At 43.4% G+C, this 25,398-nt stretch overlaps 2 protein-coding genes across 4 annotated transcripts in view; one reads left to right on the forward strand and one right to left on the reverse strand.

The window, feature by feature from the left end:
- LOC140719457 (ICOS ligand-like) overlaps positions 1–2,652 on the reverse strand; it is a 51,486-nt gene extending 48,834 nt beyond the window's left edge. The window contains exons 1-2 of one of the 3 annotated variants that reach the window (XM_073034136.1): positions 2,544–2,652; positions 2,110–2,179 (exon numbers count right to left, since the gene is read on the reverse strand). In XM_073034136.1, coding sequence (XP_072890237.1) covers positions 2,110–2,126 — 17 coding nt within the window. In that variant the 5' untranslated portion in view covers positions 2,127–2,179; positions 2,544–2,652. Of the gene's footprint in view, positions 1–2,109; positions 2,502–2,543 lie in introns of those variants that run through there. The other 2 variants (XM_073034137.1, XM_073034135.1) reach the window with 2 other exon arrangements.
- Positions 2,653–18,655: 16,003 nt separating this feature from the next.
- LOC140719144 (WW domain-binding protein 2-like) overlaps positions 18,656–25,398 on the forward strand; it is a 78,433-nt gene continuing 71,690 nt past the window's right edge. The window contains exon 1 of the mRNA XM_073033556.1: positions 18,656–18,790. Coding sequence (XP_072889657.1) covers positions 18,732–18,790 — 59 coding nt within the window. The 5' untranslated portion in view covers positions 18,656–18,731. The remainder of the gene's footprint in view (positions 18,791–25,398) is intronic.

Here is a 25,398-nt window from a genome sequence, read left to right on the forward strand (position 1 = left end):
ATTGATCCGAACTAAGCTGAATACTACGTGTTGTTTACTTGCCCTTGGCTGTTTGCGCAATTTGTTCTTTTTTATTGTGTGTTGAGTGTTTGATGTTTTCGTGAACTGGTTCCACAGTGTTTCTTTGCTTCATGGCTGCCTGCAGGAGGACGAATCTCAGCACTGCATCCTGTATGCAAACTCTGAAATTAAATGTACTTTGAATCTGAAATCCCTTTTTTCTAAGGAAAAAACTTCAGTAATTTGTTTTGCTCCCTCTCTAAAACTAGCACATATTTTTGAAAGTGTTACGCTCAGAACAAAACCCCAGGTGCGACCAAACCAGTGTTTAATAAAGCGTTATGATGATTGCTTTGAATTGTACCCGAAGTCCAGGATCCCAGAAGCCGTGTCTCACTATTATCTCCAGCTCCCCTCAATTTCAATGAACTACGTACATGTACTTCCAGCTCTCTCCATTGTTGTATAGAGCACTTTTAGATCTTTGCCCTCTGGTTTATATTAACCCTTCTCAATTTTCCTACCAAAAAAGTTCCAATTTATATTTCATTTGCCACCTATCATTCATTCCAACAGCTGGTCTACGCTCCTGTTAGTATCCTTCTCACTGATCACCACGCCTCCAGTTGCGTCAGTTGAAAATTGTGCTACATACACCAATGTTCAGTTAAACAGATAATCAGAATGACTGTCATCCTCCTTCCATCCCTGCAGGCCTGCACTCCATACTTGTCTCCAATCTACACACTACCAATCTCCACCTCCTGTCACCTTGGCAACTTTCTACCAGTTCTGCGATAGCCCATTTTACTCGATAAGTTTCAATGTTAATGGTAAGGCAAATACAAAACATTTTATCAAATATCTTCTAGAGCAGGAGTTCCCAACCTGGGGTCCATAGACCCCTTGATTAATGGTAGGGGTCCATGGCATAACAAGGCTGGGAACCTCTGATTTAGAGATTTGTGTATGCCTCCTCAATATCATCCTCTCTGCGACTTCATCAAAAACTCACATCACGTTAGCTTCAGGTATTGACATTGCAGGCTGGGCTGATATCCCATCCCTTCAACAGAGTGGCTTGCTCAGTCATTTCAAGAGGTAAATATTCAGCCACATGTCTGTGTGTCTGAGTTACAAGAAACCAGGCTACCTAAAGACCAACTTCGGTCCTTACCAAACATTACTGAACTTATTGGCTTTTTAAACAACACTTCATAGTTTTGACTGAAGGGAAATGTTCTCAGACACTCATCCCACAACTGAACTATGCATTCTGTTGATACCCATGTCCAACCCAAGCAAATCTTTACAGATTTTTAAATGTAGAGATATGGTGTGGAATACGCCCACCAATTGGGACAACCTAATCATGGGACAATTTACAATGACCAGCTGGTAGGTCTTTGGACTGTGGGAGAAAACTAGGGAAAACCCCACGTGGTCACACTAACAAACTTCTTACAGGTTGCTGATACTACCCAAATGTCTTTCTATAAAATTATCAACCCAAGTGCAAAATTTCAAGGATTGGCTGATACATAGCCAAGAAAACAATGGGTTCAGAAGAAGGGAATCCCTTGTCCCCACAACCTCTACAATCTCTATAATCGGGACAGCCCTGCCGAATCATATCTCATAGCGCCAGATAAATGACTCAGCTGATCAACCCAAGAAACTGTAAATTAAAAACGAGAAAATTTTAAAGACCTTCACACACTGAAAATATAAGCAGCTCGCTTTTGTACCAAAGTAAGGGTTTAGCGGCGGGCAATGGAGCGCTGTACAACCAGGTACGGTCCTCTGTCCGCGGCTTGTGCAATTGAATGCTTCAAGGTCCCCGAGCAAGAGACGCTGACCATTGTAGCTGAAGGAAGGAGGTTCGATGCAACGGGGACCAGCGGGGACTCCATCGAGCCGATCGTCGTCCACCTCTGGGTTGAGAGCCCGGCTCCCGTGCAGTGGGGCCATGCGGCGAACTCGGAAATGTTCCTCCTCACTCACCTCACTCTCCATTTTACATTAGCCCTCCGGTAAACCGCGGGGATTTAAAATTCCCGTCCGCAGCCAATACTCACAGCAGATCCGAGTCCGACCGTGGATACGCACCTTACCCCTGGATCCATCGGCGTCCAGTACTAGTTCAGTGCAGAACCACGATTAACGTTAAGTTAGACTTCTGAACCAAATAGAAAAGAAAAGGATTATATGTTGATATCTTTGTACTTGGATCGTCAGTTTCACTCTTGGCTCTGACGACCGAAACTGATCTCCGGGAGTGAAATTGCCAATCGAAAGTATTGAGAAATTTTCAAAACTTTCTTCAGGCGGAGCACTGGAAGAGACACGGGCACGGCCGCAAAACTTCTGACGCGTACTTTGGATTTTTTTTTCTTTTCCTGCGGCCGCTCGGCTGAAATGGCCAGCTTTCCGCCGTGGGAAATGCGCGCCAGTCTTTTACGGGAGGAAAAGGCGGAGGAGGAGGATGGCAGCCCCGTGACAGTTAAAACTGGAAAATAACGAGAGCATGGCCAATACCTCACCTGACTTCCGGGTAAGGGTACAAAATACCACAGGACGGGCAAACCCTGGATGGACTGTCACCTTTCAGAAAGAACAAGGTGGGAGAGGAGAACTGGGACGGAGAAGTCCCGCTCCAGCTCCCCTTCAAACTCGCTAGACTTAGACCAAACCCAGTCGTTAAGCGTCAGATCTACTTCCGACAGCATCAAAACGAAAATGTATAAAACAAATTTTAAAAATTAATTGCTAGCATCGGACAAGCTATTCTGGACTCTGGGTGTCTCTGCTACACAAGGTAGAGAAGGAAATTCTGGGGGGGGGGGGGTATTGAGAACTGGGAGCGCAGCGTTAGCGGGAGAAAGCGAGTGTACCAGTTCACGAAGACCTCTGTGTGTTTCGCGTCTTGGATTCATCACTCAGCTGACAGCCCACGGGATCCAAGACAAGTTGGCAGACTGAACTAAGTTGGGCTGGTTGTTTTTTGCGATTGGAAATCTGAGACTTTGCTAAGCAATTTCCCTGTAAATGTGGGTAAGGGGCACTTTATCACGAACCTCCCGTGACCACTGAAGGCACGTTTGTGGTCTTCTGTAACTGTAGCCCAACCACAACAAGTTTTGACGGGCTGTGCATTCAGAGATGCGCTTCTGCACACCACTGTTGTATCGTGTGGTTATTTGAGTTGCCCTCGCCTGCCTGTCAGCTTGAACCATTCTGGCTATTCCCATCTGACTGCCGCTTACTGGATTTCCTTTTCTGCTTTTTCCCACTCTGTAAATTCTACAGACTGCTGTGCGTGATTTCTGAAATCCTCAAACCACCCCATCTGGCACCAACAATCATTCCACGGTCACAGTCACTTAGACTAAAGTTCTTCCCCATTTTAATGTTTGGTCTGAGCATCAACTGAACCTCTTGACCATGTCTGCATGCTTTTATGCATTGAGCTGCTGCCACGTGATTGGCTGATTAGATATTTGCACTAACGAGCAGGCATACGGGTGGCCGCTGAGTAAGTTTGCAGATGAGGAGAAGCCAAAAAGAGTCTTGATCGGCTCAGATTCTGCCTCACGACTGCAGAATTTGGAAACAAAGCGTTCAAGGACTCCTGATCTATTGGTGGAAGTGTGCTGTAATTTATATTTTCTGGAGACTGCAGGAATACATGTACACTTTTGTTGGGTATCAGCACAAGTGGGTGTATCAGGCAATGAAAGGGCAGCAGTTATGGCAAGGAGGCACTTACTAAGACGGAAGTAGATATTATACTCAATATAGGAAAGTCAAATTTTGTATTAGGTTGGTTGGGATTAGAAAATGGCAGAATTTGTGGGTTAGGAGTGGGACAGTGAGGCGGTATTATAAGTTGGTTCCGTCAGATCGGGGAGGCACCTTTTGGGAAGGAATAGGAGGGAGGATGTGTGGTTGGTGAGGTTGAGGTTAGGACACACGGGGTTTGCACTCTACTTTGGCACTTGTTGGGAACGGGTGGTGTGACTTTTGTGAGGTACCTTAGACTGTGGAACACGTGATCATGGTGCGCCGCAGATAGCCGTTGGAACGTTGGAAGCTGTTTAGGCAATTATTGGGTAGATCTGGGGTGCCCAGGTTTCAGGATATTCTGGCACCTGCAGCAGGGATGGTTATGACACGTAGGGCCCTGGTGAACTTTTTAATTAAAACAGGTTTGGGAGGCAGGATCTAATGCCCATCACGGCTCCTGTCATACTCCATTACAGTAGGTGGCAGCAGTGCAATCCATGATAGGTGCGAGCCATGATTAGCACAAAAGAAGAAGAGGTTTAGAGGGCTATGGGCCACACACTAGCAGATGGGGCTAGCTCATCAGGCAACACAGTTGGCATAGTTGATATGGGCTGAAGGACCTGTTTCCACTCTGTAGGACTCAATGAGCCTTTGGCATGGAAATTGGCAGTGGTATTGATAGTGAGGAGAAGGATACTAATCAGCTAGTAAGCCAGGCAGAATAATGGCACATGGAATTTAATAAATGTGAGGTGATACATTTTGAATGGTCTAATGAGGGTAGGACGGATGCAGTACAATGAATGCTTTGAGGAACAAACGGATCATGGTGTCCAAGTCCGAAGATCCCCGAAGGCAGCAGCGCAAGTAGATAAGGCAGTGAAGAAGGCGCGTGAGATGCTTTCCCTTCTTTAGCTCTAGCACAGAGCAGCAAAGTCTCGGTGCAACTTTATAAAACGTTGCTTTGGCCACAGCTGGAACATTCTGTGCAATACGGTCACCGCATGACAGGAAGTACGTGGAGGGGTGCGGAGGAGGCACATTTGGAGACTGGATAGGCTGGGTTTGTTTTCCTTTGAGCAGAGGAGGCAGGGGGGCAGATCGCAGATTGAAGAGTACAACATTAACAAAGCAATAGAGAGGGTAGACAATAAAATACTTTTTCCTGTGGCAGAGGTGTTTAACATCAGAGACTTAAGGAGAGGAGTAAGAGGTTTTGAAAGAATAGGGAGATACTTTTTTCACCCAGAGGATGGTTAAAATACAGAGTAAACTGCCTGAAGTGGTGATGGAAGCAAAGATTCTCACGACATTTAAAGAACATCTGGGTGAGCACTTGAATTGCCAAAGCATAGTAGGGATTAGTATAGATTGACGATTGATGGTTGGCACTGAAATAATGGGCTGAAGGGCCTGATTTTTTAAATGCTAAATTACTCAATGACGGTTGAAAGTCTTGGTAAGAAAATAATTAGGAATACCACATTGGGATTCCGCAGTGTTGAGTGATAGGGAGAGAAGGACTAAAGGATTTGTGTTTCATTTGGAGGATGTAGACATCAGTGGCAATTCCAGAATTTATTGCCCATTCCTAATGCCCCTGCGGGTGGCAAGGTGGAGATACGTCCCTTCCAAAGAATGTGCAAGGCCCTCCTTTCCTCTGCTCTTCTGTAGGTCACCCTTAGGTAAGGTGTAGCATCTGTTTACCAGCCACCCCCCCCCCACCCCAATCAGGGTCACGTGAAGCCTAGAGACCAGGTGTTGGATGTTGGATGGTCATATGAGCAGCCGGTGCATATCACAAGTTCTGCTTATGCGACCGCCGACGCCAGGCAGACAATCTCTGAAGAGTATTGACAATGGCTGGGGTCACCCGTCTTGTAAAGACACTGCCCAGAAGAAGGCAATGACAAACCACTTCTGCAGAGAAATTAGACACAAACAATCATGGTCATGGGACCATGATTATCTATGTCATACGATATGGCACGTAATGATGATGATGACGGCCCCTGGTATGAAGAGGCAGTTGCAACTCAACTACTCTGGTTGACCTAAATCACTCTAGGTCAGATAGGGGAAAGATAAAACATAATCAGAAGCTGGGAAACTGTTCTGAGTGGTGTTGGAAGAATTTATGGAATGCATAACACAGAGTCAAGCCAATTAGTCAATCTGGTGTATGCCAAAGCCACAGATGTTGGCTCCTATAAGAGAATGAATGGATTGGCGAAACGGGAAGTCTTTAATTTCTGCAGTAAATTCTCCCAAGTTTGAATGTTCCCAGTGCTTTAATAACCAAAAAATATTCAGCTATCTTGCTGTGACTTGGATACTATAGGAAAAACACTCAGCAAATGTCCACAAGCAGCAGCCACAACCTATGGGCGAACTTTCAAGGACTCTACAACTCCCGTTCTCAGTATAGTTTATTTACTTATTATTGTTTTTATTTGCACAATTTGCCTTCTTTTGCACAATGGTTGTTTGTCAGTCTGTTTGCGTGTAGTTTTTCATTGATCCTATTATATTTCTTTGCTCCAATGTGAATGCCTCGGAGAAAATGAACCTCAAGGTAGTATATGGTGGCATAGGTACTTTGATGTCAATGACCAGCTTCAGCAATGAGACGGGGAGGAACACTTGCCACTGAAAAGTGTCGGTGTTCATAGAGACCAGGTGGACCTGTACACAATCCACTTATACCTAATATGTTTGTTCAGCAAGCAATAGAAAGGCAAACAATTACACTCACCTTTGAGTAAAGGGTAGCAAGAGCTTGTTCTAATTACACTCATCAACAAAGATTTTGCTTCCTGAATACTTTTGAGTGTGCCTTATGGATTTTGGACTGTTGATCATGAAAATCACCTTTTTCTTATAATCGCATAGATCAGTTATTTCAATTCATGATTCAAGTCAGATGCCAAGATTAAAGAAGGCATTTTTGTTGGTCCACATATCAAACGGGTCATCAATGACAGGCAATTCCGTGAACTTCTAGTGGGACTGGAGAAAATCACATGGAAGGCATTCAAGGTAATCATTGAAAATTTTCAATCTAACTAAACTACGTGCAGTTGGTTGACAACGTGCTTCAAGCACACAAAACCATGAAGTGAAACATGTCACTAAAGATTCATCTCCTGCACTCCCAGTTAGACTCCTTCCCTGCAAATCTTGGCGGTGCCAGTGACGAGCATGGCGAAAGGTTTCACCAGGACATTGCGGTCGTGGCAAAATGGTATCAGGGCAAATGGAATCCATCAGTGCTGGCTGATTATTGTTGGACACTTAAGCGAGAAGCCTCAGACACTGAGTACAAATGAAAATCATCAATAAAACATTTAAAGTTTATTTGAACTATTGCAAAGCATCAGCACCATTATACCATTAAGCACATTATAATCAATAGAAGTTAATTTCTTCTCCAAATTCCTACATGATACAAGTAGTCTGAAATTATATTTGTGTTCAGCTTCAACATCAAAGTACATTAATTATCTACGAATGTATAAATTATACACCGAGAGATTTGTTGGCTTACAGACAGCCACAAAGCAAGAAACTCGGAGAACCCAATTTTTAAAAAAGAAATACCATAACCACTGTTCAGAGAAAGAGGGGGAGAAAACACACATCATGCAAACAAAAGAGCCAATGACAGTGTTCCAAACCAGATTCATGCCATCTATCATAAACCCAAAAAAATTCTGCAGAAGCAACACTTGGTCAGGTGTCAGATCTCTCAGTGGGAGAGCATTTTGGAGATAGTGATCATAATTCTATCTCCTTTGCAATAGCATTGGAGAGAGATAGGAACAGACAAGTTAGAAAAGCGTTTAGTTGGAGTAAGGGGAATTATGAGGCGATCAGGCAGGAAATTAGAGGCTTAAATTGGAAACAGAATGTTGTCAGGGAAAAGTACGGAAGAAATTAGGCAAATATTCAGGGGATATTTGTTTAGAGTTCTGTACAGGTACGTTCCAATGAGACAGGGAAGTTATGGTAGGGTACAGGAACCATGGTATACAAAGGCTGCAATAAATCTAGTCAAGAAGAAAAGAAAAGCTTTTCAGAGAGCTAGGTAATGTTAGAGATCTAGAAGATTATAAGGCTACTAGGGAGGAGCTTAAGAAGGAAATTAGGAGAGCCAGAAGAGGCCATGACAAGGTCTTGGTGGGCAAGATTAAGGAAAAGCCCAAGGCATTCTACAAGTATGTGAAGAGCAAGAGGATAAGATGTGAAAGAATAGGACCTATCAAGTGTGACAGTGGGAAAGTGTGTATGGAACTGGAGGAAATAGCAGAGGTACTTAATGAATACTTTACTTCAGTACTCACTATGGAAAAGGATCTTGGTGATTATAGTGATTACTTGCAGCAGACTGAAAAGCTTGAGCATGTAGATATTAAGGAAGAGGATGTACTGGAGCTTTTGGAAAGCATCAAGTTGGATAAGTCGCTAGGACCGGATGAGATGTACCCCAGGCTGCTGTGGGAGGCGAGGGAGGAGACTGCCTGAACCTCTGGCGATGATCCTTGCATCATCAATGGGGACTGGTGAGGTTCCAGAGGATTGGCGGGTTGTGGATGTTGTTCCTTTATTCAAGAAGGGAAGAAGAGATAGCCCAGGAAATTATAGACCAGTGAGTCTTACCTCAGTGGTAAGTTGATGGAAAGATCCTGAGAGGCAGGATTTATGAACATTTGGAGAGGTATAATATGATTAGGAGTAGTCAGCATGGATTTGTCAAGGGCAGGTCGTGCCTTAGGAGCCTGATTGAATTTTCTGAGGATGTGACTAAACACATTGATGAAGGAAAAGCAGTAGATGTAGTGTATATGGATTTCAGCAAGGCATTTACCCCATGCAAGGCTTACTGAGAAAGTAAGGAGGCATGGGATCCAAGGGGACCTTGCTTCGTGGATCCAGAACTGGCTTGCCCACAGAATGCAAAGAGTGGTTGTAGACGGGTCATATTCTGCATGGAGGTCAGTCACCAGTGGGGTGCCTCAGGGATCTGTTCTGGGACTATTACTCATCATGATTTTTATAAATGACCTGGATGAGGAAATGGAGGGATGGGTTAGTAAGTTTGCTGATGACACAGAGGCTGGAGGTGTTGTGGATAGTGTGGAGGGCAGTCAGAGGTTACTGAGGGACATTGATAGGATGCAAAACTGGGCTGAGAAGTGGCAAATGGAGTTCAATCCAGATAAGTATGAAGTGGTTCATTTTGGTAGGTCAAATATGATGGCAGAATATGGTATTAATGGTAAGACTCTTGACAGTGTGGAGGATCAGAGGGATCTTGGGGTCCGAGTCCAGAGGATGCTCGAAGCAGCTGCGCAGGTTGACTCTGCGGTTAAGAAAGCGTATGGTGTATTGGCCTTCATCAATCGTGGAATTGAATTTAGGAGCCGAGGCAATGTTGCAGCTATATAGGGCCCTGGTCAGACCCCACATGGAATACTGTGCTCAGTTCTGGTCACCTCACTACAGGAAGGATGTGGAAGCCATAGAAAGGGTGCAGAGGAGATTTACAAGGATGTTGCCTGGATTGGGAAGCATGCCTTATGGAAATAGTTTGAGTGAACTTGGCCTTTTCTCCTTGGAGTGAAGGAGGATGAGAGGTGACCTGATAGAGGCATTGATTGTGTGGATAGTCAGAGGCTTTTTCCCTAGGGTTGAAATGGTTGCCACAAGAGGACACAGGTTTAAGGTGCTGGGGAGTAGGTACAGAGGAGATATCAGGGGTAGGTTTTTTACTCAGAGAGAGGTGAGCGTGTGTAATGGGCTGCTGGCAGCGGTGGTGGAAGCAGATACGATAGGGTCTTTTAAGAGGCTTTTCGATAGGTGCATGGAACTTAATAGAGGGCTATAGGTAAGCCTAGTAACTTCTAAGGTAGGGACATGCTTGGCACAACTTTGTGGGCCAAAGGGCCTGTATTGTGCTGTAAGTTTTCTACGTTTCTATAAACTTATAATAGACAAAATATGTGTTCCATCTGATAGTTGCTGATCTACCTCCATGCATTTTTTCATCTTTCTGTGGTGAAATTTCTTCTTAATCCATTCCTTCACCCTTCACTGCATTTCCTCTCATTTTTGAGCAGTAAGAGATTAATTTTGGCTTAAATTACAATGAGGGGAGGGGTTATTCATACCTTTGAAGTCATCTGTAAATATATCTTGTATCTTTTTAAGCACTACGAGTTTATACTTGACATTTTCAGTGAAATCAACCAACCGAATAGGGGCACAAGAGAGACAGCAGATGCTGGAAATATAATGCAAACACAATGGCACTCCAGTAACTCAATGAGTCAGCAAACATCCATGAAAAGGATTGGATAGTTGGTGGTTTGCTCCGAGAACCTTCATCTGGACTGGAAAGAAAGAGAGGATATATTAAAATGGGCGGAGGGAAGGGATGGAGCAAGAGATTGTATGTGATAGGTGAATCCAGTTGAGGGGCAGATAGGCAGATGGAGGAGGGGGAGAGTGTGAATGGTGTCAGGAGCTGGGAAGTGATGGGTGAAAGTGAAGAAAAGGTGAAGAAGATGGAAGCTGATGGGTGAGGATGGTGGAGTGTGGAATGGAGGGGCTGTAGTTGCATAGTTCCAGTCTTTTCTGTCTAAAATGCTGCCAGCAACATTCACTTCCCATTCCTGCATTTGGTATTCCTCCAAAGATCTACCCTTGGCCCTTTCTACGTCTTATCTTGGCTGCATCATTCAAAAACACTGTCAGTTTCCTCTCATAGATGATGGTTTGACGATGATCTTGAAGAAGATGGCGCCAGCGAACAACATGGCCAAAGGCAGCATCCTTCAGACTTCACAAAACTCCTTCTTTCGCTTCCTTTACTTCTTCTTCTGTCAAATATGATTCTGCTACTTTGGGAGCCTGTGATCCGCATTTTGGTGGCGTGTTTTCAGGCCGATTCAGCAACCTGCTGCTTTGCTGCCACCAAGGGGGTTCGGTGAGGTTTCAAACGGGGGCCAAGAAGCCTGGAGACGGGACACAAGCCCATGACTGCATTCCCCGCCGATTAAAGCGTCAACAAAAATTGAAGTTGACGAGGACGAGAGCAGAAGGTGAGTGGGTGTTCAGCGCTGCCTCCATCTGACTGGTCTCTCTCTCTCTCTCGAACGCTGCTGCTGGAGGAAGGTGCCTACATTCGATCAGTCTCTCTCTCTCCATCTCAGTCGATGCTGCCAGAGTCTTGGGTCTTGGGCAAGGTTTAATCGATGTGGTTTGTGGATTGGACTTTGTAGGTCATGTTATAATCTGCTTCTGGTTTCTGGTTGTTCCTTTTTTATTGCTATTTGTGTGATTTTGATCGGGGCGATCTGGCTCTGCGGCCTGCAGTCAACAAACGATACAGTGCTAGATTGAAGAAAACTTTCCTGGACTGTTTTGACCTGGAGTTTAACATTTTATATTATGTGTTTTTTACTTGGTTTTTTTTTTGCTATTTGCATGATTTTTTTATTGCACATTTGGGGGATTTGATGTCTTTCTTTGAACGGTTCCATGGTTTTCTTTGTTTCTGTGGGAAGACAAACCTCAGGGTTGTATACCACATACTTATTTCGATAATAAATGTACTTTAAATCCTTGATTATACTTGATATTGTTTCTGTGGAGTAACTCTCAATGACTAATATGTGAGGGCAAAGGGTAATGCATCATCTTTTATAACTCAGATCATTAAATTAGGAAGTCTGTGATATACAAGTGCATGTCACCTTATCTTATCTGTGAACTTCACCACCATTTCCAATTTATTTGACTGCTTGATATCCACCAAACACAATCTTGATTGAAATGCATCTCTTTGGATACTGTTATCAACGCTGTTCTCTGTCCAGTAATTTCACCATTATCTCAGGGTTGGATGTGGTGACATGAATGTCCTTTGATAATAAATTTACTTTGAACTGTGATAGGGTCATATTCAACACCAAGTTGACTTTCAGACCTGATTTCTGCCCTGTTACTGAGAAAGTTCCAGCTCCACATCATTACCCAACCATCTCTTTTGTTCTAGTAGAATTTAGAGCAGGGGTTCAAGTCAAGTCAAATCACTTTTATTGTCATTTTGACCATAACTGCTATGTACAGTACATAGTAAAAATGAGACAATGTTTTTCAGGACCATGGTGTTACATGACACAGTACAAAAAACTAGACTGAACTATGTAATATATAAAAACACAACACAGAGAAAGCTACACTAGACTACAGACCTCCCCAGGACTGCATAAAGTGCACAGAACAGTGCAGGCAGTACAATAAATAATAAACAGGACAGTAGGGCAAGGTGTCAGTCCAGGCTCTGAGTATTGAAGGAGTCTGATAGCTTGGAGGAAGAAACTATTACATAGTCTGGTCATGAGAGCCCGAATGCTTTGGTGCCTTTTCCCAGACATCAGGAGGGAGAAGAGTTTGTATGAGGGGTGTGTGGGGTCCTTCATAATGCTGTTCGCTTTGCGGATGCAGCGTGTAGTGTAAATGTCCATGATGGCAGGAAGAGAGACCCTGATGATCTTCTCAGCTGACCTCACTATCCGCTGCAGGGTCTTGTGATCTGAAATGGTGCCATTTCTGAACCAGGCAGTGATGCAGCGGCTCAGGATGCTCTCAATACAACCCCTGTAGAATGTGATGAGGATGGGGGGGTGGGAGATGGACTTTCCTCAGCCTTCACAGAAAGTAGAGATGCTGCTGGGCTTTCTTTGCTATGGAGCTGGTGTTGAAGGACCAGGTGAGATTCTCCGCCAGGTGAACACCAAGAAATTTGGTGCTCTTAACGATCTCTACCGAGGAGCCGTTGATGCTCAGCGGGGAGTGGTCGCTCCGTGCCCTCCTGAAGTCAACAACCATCTCTTTTGTTTTGTTCACATTCCCAACCTGGGGTCCATGGACAGCTCGGTCAATGGCATGTAAAGTTTGGGAATCCCTGCTTTAGAATATCACCAACACATTATGGAGGCAAAGGAGTTTAGCTGATAATAAAATAGCTGTGAACTTTCATTCTATTGCAAACATTCCTTTTGTTCCTCCCATTTTCCTTCACCATTTTCTCTGCTTTCCTCTTCTATCTGATGAAGAGGCACTGGCTATTTCTCTCTCTGCAGATGCTGCTTGACTTTCTTAATTCTCCTGCTTTGATTGTGATTATAGCCCTCTGAAGTTGGGGCGGTTTTGCTGTTAAAAGCATTGAATAGATGGAAATCGTTGCTGTTCACAAACAAGAGAAGATCTGCAGATGCTGTAGATCCAAAGCCACACACACAAAATGCTGGAGGAGCTCAGCAGGTCAGGCAGTATCTACGGAAACGCATAAACAGGTCAATGGTTTGGGCCAAAACCCTTCAACAGGACTCAGCCCGAACCGTCGACTGTTTACACTTTTCCATTGTTACTCTTATTTCAGCACGTCTGTCTAATGAATGTTTTCATTCAAAGTACAAATATTGTTTTTCCGTTTAACTCAGCAGTATTTCTAGTACTTTCCATCTTTATACCACAATTTTGTATTTTTTAAATATCAATGGACTTTGTACAAAAACAAGGGTAAAAACACAAGAAATCTGCCCAATTAACTGCTCCAGGCCAAGTGGGTAGAATGATGTCTCTTCCCCTGTATCCGTGCATAACATAATAACACGTCAACAAGAAATCCATAGCTCCATTTTTAAATCAGAGTACGTATACTTTATAAAACCCTGAGATGTGTCTTCTGATGGACAGCCACAAAACAAAGAGACTCAGTAGAACCCATTAAAAACAAAAGAAAGCTGTCAAACCTTCTTTCTGTGTGTGTGGTGGGGGAGGGGCGGAGAAGAAGAAGAATGAGAAGAAAAAGAAAGGAAGAAAGAAAGAAAACAACAAAAGCAAGCAAACAGCATTCAGAACTGAAGTTCACAACACCAGCCATCACTGTAGCCAATCCAGAAGTCCACTGGATTCAGGCCACAGCGTCAGTCCTGTCCAATTCACTCCTTGCTAACCACAAATTTAATCTACTTCAAGGTGATGCATTAGTTATCTGCCCCCAGTTGTTAACATAGAAGGTAAAACTACTCTATGTTTATGTAAATATTAGTCATAGAGAGTTATAGTGGAGACATTCCATCCATGCCCACAACCACACAAATCCCATTTGATTTCCTCCACATTCATATTAACCCTCCCCAATTCTACTACTCACTTACACACCACAGTCAGCTTATAGTGGCCAGTGAACCAACTAACCCATGTCCTTGGGATGTGGGAGGAAAACGGGCCCCCCAAGGAAAATCCACTCGGCCGCAAGGGGATGCAAATTTCACACAGACAAGGTAAGGATTGAACCCTGGTCTCTGCTGCTGTGAGGCTCCACTGGCTTTGCCACTGTGCTGCCCTCAACTAGATGGGCCGAAGGGCCTATTTCTGTGCCATACTACTCTATGACTAAGTAACAGAGTGATAATTTCGATATAGGGTCAACTCTCTGTCTTATTCAAAATAGCACCAAGAGGTTTTTGTTTAAGTTCACTTGTTTACGGGATATAGGTATCGTTGGCAAGGTCAATATTTACTCTCTGTCCCTGACTAGTTCTCGGGGGGGGGGAGGGAGTTAATATGAATGTGGGGGAGATCAAATGGGTTTTGTGTGGTTTGTGGGTGAGGATACAATATCTAGTGACGTACTTGGCCATTCTAGAGGAAAGAAAGGCAATAACACAGGTGTGGCTGGAAACACGATTAGGCCCATCCACAGGACTGTGCCCAAGACCTTTGCACAGTACTGTAGTAATTTTATGTATTGCACTGTACTGTTGCCAAAACAAAAACGAATTTCATGATATACGTGAATGATGATAAACCTGATTCTGATATGGGTCTCTATTGTGGACTGAGAGTGAGAAGGGGGCAGGGAGAGGGGAATCATGGTTGGGAAATGGGGAGGGAGCGGGAAGCACCAGAGGGGCATTCTGTAATGATCAATAAACCAATTGTTTGGAATCAACTGACCTTGCCTGGTGACTCAGGGCTGGGTGTGCCTGCACCCAGGCCAGCCCCCGGCCCAGCAAATCTTCTCTGCTACCAGTCCCACACCCCTCCCACCCTCACCATTCCCAACATCCTTTGCTCCCGCTGGATTTACAAACTCGCTCTCAGTGCCACATCGACGAAGAGAATACTATGCAAAAGTCTTAGGCACCCTAGCTACATGTATGTGCCTAAAACTTCTGCACAGTACTGTAACATGGATCCTCAGCTATCTGGGATACATGTAATCTGGAGCACTAGTCCAGTGATTTAATCACTCTCCCGCCGTTTCAACGTCAACATAAGAGGGCAGGGTTCACCTTCTGGCAACACACACAAAATGCTGGTAGAACACAGTAGGCCAGGCAGCATCTATAGGGAGAAGCACTGTCGACGTTTCGGGCCGAGACCCTTCGTCAGGACCTTCTGGTATTCTGTTTACTATTGTCATACATACCAAGTTTGTGTGCTATCCAGACATGATCATTCCATACACAAATACAAAGGAAAATATGCTGCTACAGAGAAACTGGAGTGCAGGGAGACAAATAAATTGCGAGGTAGATTGGGAGATTTTAGTGTATGAGACGTCCTTTCAAATCTGTGGGATAAAAGAGCTCTTCCACACAACTTTACTTTGTACTCTGTGCTTGTCCCACACACTAGGTGACGTGCTGAGTTTTCCGTTTTCAATTCCTAGACAAGATACAAGTAAACTGAGCTGAAGGTAGATGTTGTAATGATCTAGCTCAATATCAGAATGAATTTTCTTATCATTTGCACAAGTGCCATGAAAGTCCTACAAGAAGTAGCATCAGAGACTCATTGCATCATATAACTGGAATTCACAGGGAAATCGTAAAATAGGTATAAATTATAAACTATTTTACAAGAAAGAATACAATGAGAACATCTTAGTACGAAGTGATCTAAGTGGTCACGGTGTTACAATACCGAGGTCATGATTCAAGAACTGAATGGTTGAAGGGAAGTAACTGTTCATGAACCTGATGGCATGGGACTTCATCTCCTGCACAATAGCAGCTGTGAGAAGATGATATGGTCCAGGTAGTGGGCATCTTTGATGAGGGATGTCTTGAGGCTCCTGTGGATAGTACTGATGGTGGGGCTGAAATGGTTGCCACAAGAGGACACAGGTTTAAGGTACTGGGGAGCAGGTACAGAGGAGATGTCAGGGGTAAGTTTTTAACTCAGAGAGTGGTGAGTGCGTGGAATGGGCTGCCGGCAACGCTGGTGGAGGCGGATACGATAGGGTCTTTTAAGAGGCTTTTAGATAGGTACATGGAGCTTAGTAAAATAGAGGGCTATAGGTAAGCCTAGTAATTTCTAAGATAGGGATGTGTTCGGCACAACTTTGTGGGCCTAAGGGCCTGTATTGTGCTGTAGGTTTTCTATGTTCCTATGAATGTGCCTGTGATGTATTTGGGCAGAGTGATGCTTCATACGTTCCTGAGCATTCAAATTATCTCCTGTGGCACTTGAACGTTGGAGTAGGCTGCAGTCTAAGAAGGATATGGTAACCTGCCTCAATGACTATCATCATGTAGCACTTACATCCGGTGACAAAGTGCTTTGAGAAGTCAGTGATGACGCATATCGATTCCTGTCTGAGCAATTTGGCTCCTACAACAGATCAAAGCAGATGCCATCTCATTGGCTTTTCACTCAACCCTAGAACACCTAGGCAGCAAAGCTGCATACATCAGGATTTTCTTCATTGACTACAGCTTGGCATTCAGTACCATCATCCCCTCAAAACTAATCAATAAAGTTCAACACCTTGGCCTCAATACTGGCTTGTGCAACTGGATCTCGATTTCCTCACCTGCAGACCCCAGTCAGTTCAGATTGGTTACAACATCTCCTCCATGATCTCCGTCAGCACAGGGGCACCACAGGGCTGTGAGCTTAGCCCCCTGCTCTACTCACTTTATACTTATGACTGTGAGACCTAGCACAGCTCCCATGCCATATTTAAATTTGCTGATGACATCACTGTCGTTGGCCAAATCAAAGGCAGTGATAAACCAGCATATAGGAAGGAGTTTGAAAATCTGACTGAGTGGTGCCACAGCAACAACTTCTCACTCAATGTCAACAAGACCAAGGAGCTGATTATCGACTTCAGGAGGAGGAAATCAGAGGTCCATGAGCCAGTCCTCATCGGGGGATCAGAAAAGGAGAGGGTCAGCAACTTTAAATTCTTTCAGAGGATTTGTCCTGGGTCCAGCACGTAAGTGCAATTTACAAAGAAAACGTGGCAGCACCACTACTTGCTTAGAAATTTGCAAAGATTCGGCATGTCATCCAAATCTATGACGAACATGTATAGATGCACGGTGGAGAGTATAATGACTGGTTGCACCACTGCCTGGAATGGAAGCACCAATGCTCCTGAATGGAAAAGCCTACAAAAAGTTGTGGATATGGCCCAGTCCATTGTGGGTAAAGCCCTTCCCACCATTGATCAGATCCATACACAGAGTATTGTCGCAGGAAAGCAGCATCCATCATCAAGGAAGAAGGTACAGGAACCTCAAGTCCTACATCACCAGGTTCAGGAACCCCTCAACCATCAGGCTCTTGAACCAGAGAGGACAACTTCACTCAAGTTCATTCTCCCCATACTAAACTGTTCCCACAACCTATGGACTCACTTTCAAGGACTCTTCATCTTAGGTTCTCAATATTGATTACTTCTATTTATTATTTGTTTGTTTGTATTTGCACAGCTTGTTGTCTTTTGCATAGGTAGATTGTCTGCCTTGTTTTCCATTCATGATGTTTCTTTGTATCCACTGTGAATGCCAGACATCCCACCTCTCCCGGAAGTTCTGGGAGTCTCCCGCATGTTGATAGCCGCTCCCTGATGCCCACAAATTATATACAATATCCTGGAAATTGATTTTTTTGAGAGGGAGAGGAAGAGGAAGAGTGAGAGGGAGCATCCTGATTGGTCTCTCTTCATGCTAAGTAGACCTATCAGTTTTCTCTGTGGGCGGGCTTTACAGTCGACCTCTCTCTCTCTCTTTCATTATCCATCAGTTCAGTTTAGTGTCGTGCTGCGCCATGGAGCGGAGTGTTCCAAAGAAAGAAAATATAAAACAGACTTCACCCAGACTACACTAAAGTGTACTCCTGCCTAATAGGGGTCAAAAATAATGACAGTGTTGTTTGCTGCACTGTTTGCAACAGTGCCCATGGGGGGTTAAATGACTGTAAAAGACATGTTGAGGTGAGTTTAACAGGTCGTTCATTAGCATAGCTAACATTATTTAAACTAGCTGGCTAGCTGCTAAGGAGCTACTCTATTGATGTCCTACGTGATGAGGCCAAACCTCCTGTAGACTTGTTTAAAGTTGTAATAGAATTAAAAAACGACTCCATTATAATATAAGTACATATTTTAATGTCACAGTTTCTGCATATACCCAACTTGATTTACAGATTAGACAAGATCTCTATACAAAGTATTACATACACCCTTGGAGGTCGATGGGGGTGCTACCTCCCTGAAATGAGTTTTTGCAGGGTGGGATGTCTGGAATGCCCACTAGAAATTGAATTTCAGGGTTGTACATGGTGACATATATGTACTTTGATAATAAATTTACTTTGAACTTTGACCACCCTCTAGTTCCAGTAAAGGAAGTGGTTGTTTCTCCACCCATCCAATGCCATCTCCAACTCTCTCTATCCAATCCAGCCTGCAATCTCAATGTATCAGTCCAGGTTACCCCTGCTGTCCCACATGTGACCTTAAACTCCCCTTCCCCCCCGCCCACTGTGCGTCGCGATAACGAGACCCCGCCCCTCCCGTTATCAACGCGTGACGTCACGCGCAGTCGGAAGACGACGGCGGCGGCGAGAACATGGCGTTGAATCGGAATCACTCGCAGAATGGCGGCGTCATCATCAACAACGGCGAGAGGTGAGGCGACTCCTGATTGCTGGAGCCTGGGAGTGGCTTTCCGCGGCCGGGTGGACGTGTCAGGCCGCTGTTACCCGCGTAATTACCGAGCCTGCCTTCCGTTGGCGCTGTCTAGGGCCAAATGCGTACTTTGTTCCGGAACGTTCTGCCCGCTCACGGACAAGCTTCCCGTGGGCAGTAATATTGCTGTGGCCGGTACCGGGGTACACGGTAATCCCCACGGTCGTTTAGCTTTCTGCAGGGGTGGGGGAAAGTCCGATGTCATAAGATTGCCCTTTTTCCATCAATTCGTGGACTGCCTCCTCGTACGGATTGGCTAATTTCATCCAGACTCTCCATTCTATTGGCTGAGGGGGCTGTCTGTCAAGCTGATGTACCTCCTTTAAAGGGATGTAAACATTAAATGCGATGTTGTCATTATCTCGTGATGTGCTGGGCCTGTGTTAATCCAGTTTTCTGCTATTCGGTGATATTTTGTTGCCAGTTATATATCATCGCTTAGTAGCAAATTGCTTGCAGTGAAATATTTGGCAGTAAGAACTCTGGCACCATGCACAAGTTCAAATTTATTATTACGGGCATAAACTATAAATGCCTTTACTATATGAACAAAAGTTAATATGAAAAATCCAGGAGACTGCAAATGCTGCAATCTGAAGCAGCACAGAAAACGCTGGAGAAACTCAGCCGGACAGACAGTATCTATTTTTTTAATGGACATACAACTGTTTAGGCCAACTAAAACATCAACTGTCCATTTCCCTCCATGGATGCTGCCTGTCTTGCTGAGTTCTTCCAGCATTTTATAAATTGACTTATTCAATTTAACAAATACTGCATAACTTGTATGAGAAAGTAAACATAATATTGGTGCAAGTTGAGAGAGAGAAAAACAAAATATAGTTTAAGGTAGTTCTACAAGTTCCTTTACCTCATGTCTGGAATCGAGAGCAGCAGCTTTACCTTGGGTGTAAAATTTAAGAAACCTCATCAAGGAGAGTGGAATGGAAGGATGTAGAAGCAGAATTCCAGAATGTGGCCTGAGCATGCAGGTTAGTAGGAGTAGGCATTGTAAATGGTTCAGCAATGAGTAGATGGGTTGAAGGGCCTGTTTCTGTGCTGTACATTCTGTGACTCCATGATGCTCAAAATGTTTTATTTGCTGACTGGATGTGGAATGCAGATGAGTCCAGAGCATTGTACCTGGAATTTGTGACAATAATGAACTCCTGAATTCCAGGCTTTCATTTAACTGGATTGAAGGATCAGTCAGATGTAAGAACAAAAATTCCATTACCAGACACCTATCCCGCTGCCTTCCCCTTTCTGAAATTCAAATTAATTATTCCACAGTCCCTCGTCTACTCTTCATCTTCACTTTCCACTGTGTACTGTATGGTACTTTGCTGTGTAACAACAGAAAGCTGATTTTTCTCCTCTTCCCTCATCATTCCAAGAACCGAAATAGTTTCTCTAGGCCGGAGGTTCCCAACCTTTCTTATACCATGCAGCCTTACCATTAATTGAGGGATCCGTGAATCCCAGGTTGAGAACTCCTGCTCTGGGTGAAGTAGTGGTTCATTTACACATCTTCCTGTATAGTTTAATACATGCAGAGTCATAAAGTGACTGCCTTTAATTTGGGGAAACTGAACACAGAGCGGGTTGTTTTGTGGAGAACTTGTGCTCCATCTGAGCTTCTTTTGCCTGCCCCATCTCACATAGACCTTTCTGTCTGTGGCCTCCTGCACAGTTACAGTAAGTGCCAACACAAGCTCAATAAACATCTTCTTGTCTTTCTAGGCATGTTGCATTCTTAGGGATTTACTATCAAATTTTTTAACTTCATACAACTAGCTCTCTACATGAGAACATGAGTAGTTTTGCCTGTGTCCTTTTTTGTTTGTTTTGTAGAGTCAGGCTAGGTGACTTTAGCAACACATTTCACAGGCAAAGGAGCATAATCTTAGCTATCCCTGTTATTTCATCCAATCAGAAAAATTTGTTCTACTCGTCAATCCTCTCTGGATTTATCTATTGCAGAGACAAACTTATATCGGTTCGGATGAAGGCTTATGAATTGGAAACATTTCTGCCATTCTACATCTTGAGTTTTTCCGACATTTTCTGTTTTTACTACAAATGTTCAACACTTAGTTTTTCATTTTTGAAACATGATAATGGTACTAAACATGCACAATTCCCTGCGACACTTTGTCCTTCCGGTAGTTGTAGCTGGGCTGCTGCTATTAATGAGGTAGGCTGTCAAAATGTGACAGTGGAGAGTATGAATGTTCAGCATGATGGATTGGTCAAATTGCTTCCTTCTGGATAGTATTGAGCTGCTTGAGAATACAGGCATGAGTAGAATATTCTATCACTAATGATATGTTAGTGAATAAATTCCTCTGGGAGGAATTTGTGGTTCCTTCAGAATATTGATTAAGGCAGGGGTTCCCAACCTGGGGTGTGACAAAGAGTGGCTTGTGTCCTTGAGTGATGAGTCACGAGTCATCACTCAGCCAGCTGCCAGTGTGCCTTGAGAAGTGGTAGTAACGTTTGTCCCAAGCACACTCCAGTCTCCCGCTGCCCGAGTCAGCATTGAGGATTCTCATCAGTGTTACCTGGGAGTTACATCTCAGAGTTGAGGAGTCTCATCAATGTTAGCTAGAAGGTTACATCTCAGAGTTAAGAATCATCTCATAATGCCAAAATCTTCATACATCCCAAATCAACCATTGAGTAACGACTTTGCGTTAAAACCAAACCTGCAGACAGTAGGTAAATTGTTCAACTATAAAATTTTAAAAAGCAGCATTTTGATAAAAAGCAGCTGAAGTCATTCATTCATATTTGTCTCAATGCATTAAAGTAGTTTTTGAATTTCAAAGGTTTTTTTTCTTGAATCGTTGATAATTTTGAATTGTGTTTGTTGAGGAGGTATCATGGTTAATACCGAGGACTCTGAATCGTGTGATGGAAGTTCATATCTCTGGTAATCCTCGGAAATAGATGTGTAAATTCAATAGAGCAAAGCCTACTAAGTTGCGTCGCATCCCTTTAGCATTTCCACCTGACGATTTATCTTGGTATAACCGCAAATATTGTCATAATATAATATTCGAAAGCGTATTTCTTGTGATACTTTGCTATAGGCGTGTCTGGTTGAGTAAAGCGGTCGTCCCTGACTTAGATAGTTTTTCTCATATTAGCTTATATTTTTCTCTTTACTCTTAACCCTTCATTAACCCTTCATCATGTCAAAAAGAAGGAAATGGAATGATGACTATGTGTACTTTGGTTTCACTTGCACAACAGGGAATGATGGCTTGCAAAAACCCCAGTGCATTCTTTGTAGCGTTGTGTTTTTCAACTCAAATCTGAAGCCATCCAAGTTTCAAGAGCACTTCAAGAACAAGCATGGCGGAGCTGATGTTGAAGGACATGATGTTGGGTCATTGAAAATCAAAAGAGCTCGTTTTGATTCACACGGAACTCTTCCAAAATTAGGTTTCATTTCTGTTGAAAAACCACTATTTCTTGCTTCAAACCAAGCGGCATATAAAGTGGCCAAATCCAAGAAGCCCCATTCAATTGTGGAAGATCTCATCAAGCCATGTGCACTGGAAATGGCAATAATTATCCTGGGCAAAGAAGCAAGAACAAAATTTGAACAGGTGCCCCTATCAAGTAATGTCATTCACAACCGAATCAGTGATTTGAGTGAAGATATTTTGGACCAAGTCATCTCAGATGTCAGAGCTAGTCCTCTTAGAATCTCTATTCAGTTGGATGAGTCAACTGATGTCTCCAGTTGTAGTCAACTCATCACATTAGTGAGGTATGTCAATGATGGTGCTGTGAAGGAAGATTTCCTGTTTTGTAAAGATCTGAAAACAAACACAACTGCAAAGGATGTGATGCAGCTGGTGAAAGACTTCTTTGCCAAACATGATTTAGATATCAAAGTCATTGGTTCTGTGTGCACTGATGGGGCACCTGCAATGCTTGGAAATAAATCTGGCTTTTCTGCATTGATGAAAAAGGAGATTCCAGACTTGCAAGTTACCCATTGTTTTCTTCATCGGCATGCTTTGGCATCAAAAATATTGCCTCCAAATTTGAAGAAAGCCCTTGATACTTGTGTGAAGATCATCAACTGGATCAGGGGGTGTGCTTTGAACCATTGCTTCTTCAAATCATTTTGTGAGGATCTGGGAAGTGAGCATTCAGTTTTGCTTTTCCACACAGAAGTCTGTTGGTTGTCACGAGGATAAGCTTCTTTGAACTGCGGGAAGAAATCAGAGTTTTTCTGGAGGAACGTGAATGTGATCTGGTTGGGGCAATGGAATCACAGGAATTCATCCAAATGCTGGCTTACTTAGCTGACATTTTCACTTGTATGAATGACCTGAGTGTTTCTCTTCAAGGAAAAGGGATAAACATATTGAAGGCTTGTGAAAAGTAGAATGCCTTCAAAGAAAAGTTACATCTTTGGCATCAAAGGATGGGAAGGGGCAGTCTCTCAAATTTTCCTTCACTAGAAGAGATGGTTGATGATGTTGGATCCATAACTCCTACCGTGCGTGAAGAAATTGTGGCTCATTTGGAAATGCTGTCAGAATTGTTTGATGGATATTTTGCTGCTGGACACCTGAAGATTTCAGAAGAATGGATCATGAATCCATATTCCTACAATTTGGAGAAAATGTCAGATGATGAAGAGCTGAAGGAAGATCTTACTGATTTGCAGACAAATCGAGCTTTTGAATTGCAATTTGAAAGCAAGACTTTGGAGGAGTTTTGGTGTGCAGCACTGGATATGTTCCCAAGGCTTGGTGGAAAAGCACTCCGTGTCCTCATTCCATTTGCAACAACATACTTGTGTGAATCTGGATTCAGTCCTCTTTTGTCAATCAAGACAAAATCTAGGAATCACCTTAATCCACAGGCAGGCCTGCGGATCGCAGTCAGCAAGGAAGTTCCACGTTTTGACAAAATCATGAATGAGGAGCAGGAGCAAAGAAGTCATTGAATTTTATGTTCACAATTGGGATTGATTTTACTGTTTACAATTTTTTCTGAATAAATTAGAATCTAATTGCTCAATTTATATTTGCATTTTATGCACTGAGTTAAAAGCTTGTTTTTTTAAGTTCAATTTGTTCACTCACAGTATTGTATGTGGTTCAAAACTTAGAAATTAGACTTCTTCTCTTCAAATGTGATATTACTTTTGTAGGGGGTGCGAACATTAATCAAACATTTCCTAGGGGTGTGGGGCATAGAAAAGGTTGGGAACCACTGGATTAAGGGATGTTAAAGTCGAATCTGAATAAAACTCGGGAGACCAGCTTCTTATAGTTACAACAGTTTATTGTGCACCCTCTTGCAGGAGTTTGAGACCCAGTTGTCAGAGGGAAGGCACGTAAGTACTGCCACTATCCGACAAGTGGGCCCACTCTGTCCGGTTACATAGTAAGCTCCATACATTACTGTTGGAAGATGTCATTTGAACTGGTACGCCCACCAAGTCTGTTGGTGAGAAACTTAGTTACAGATAAGAGAGTCTGCTAGATCAAGGCTTAATTACAGATGGACGTGCTGTCCAGTCCGTATCAGTTATTCCCTTTGCTAGGACATGACTTAATTACAGATGGATATTCATTCCTGTCCTTATCTGTAAGTCCTCCTCCCCCTACTCAAACGAGGGTACAATGTACAATGTTGGTCTCTCTGCAAACCAAGGGAGAACTAGTATAAGCTGGTTTTAGCTAACTGCTGAAGACAGAGTTTACTTAAGTTTGGAGTATTGTGTACAGTTCTGGTCACCAAATTATAGGAAAGATGTCAACAAAATAGAGAGAGTACAGAGGAGATTTACTAGACTGTTACCTGGGTTTCAGTACCTAAGTTACAGAGAAAGGTTGAACAAATTAAGTCTTTATTCTTTGGAGCGTAGAAGGTTGAGGGGGGCTTGATAGAGCTATTTAAAATTATGAGGGGGATAAATAAAATTGACGTGGAAAAGCTTTTTCCATTGAGAGTAGGGGAGATTCAAACGAGGACATGAGTTGAGAGTTAAGGGGCAAAAGTTTAGGGGTAACACGAGGGAGAACTTCTTTACTCAGAGAGTTGTAGCTGTGTGGAACGAGCTTCCAGTAAAAGTGGTAGAGGCAGGTTCAATTTTGTCATTTAAAAAAAAATTGGATAGGTATATGGACAGGAAAGGAATGGAGGGTTATAGGCTGAGTGCAGGTCGGTGGGACTAGGTGAGAGTAAGCGTTCGGCACGGACTAGAAGGGCCGAGGTGGCCTGTTTCCGTGCTGTAATTGTTATATGGTTAAGTTCAAAAATTCCTATTCAGTCCCAATTATTCTTTTAGCCAGAGGTTACATAGGCTCAAAATGATTTTTTTATATCCTCAGGGGGATTTGGTAGCGGTAAAGTCATTAAATCTCATTGTGATATGGGTTAACATAGAACAGCACAGGAGCAGGCTGTTTGGTCCACAGTGTTGTGCTGACCCAGCTAAAGTGCAAATCAAGAACACCCAAACACTTACCTACACCATTCCCATATCCCTCCTCCATCCTTACATCCATATG

The sequence above is a fragment of the Hemitrygon akajei genome, chromosome 31 (assembly GCF_048418815.1).
Source record: "Hemitrygon akajei chromosome 31, sHemAka1.3, whole genome shotgun sequence".
NCBI lineage: Eukaryota > Metazoa > Chordata > Chondrichthyes > Myliobatiformes > Dasyatidae > Hemitrygon > Hemitrygon akajei.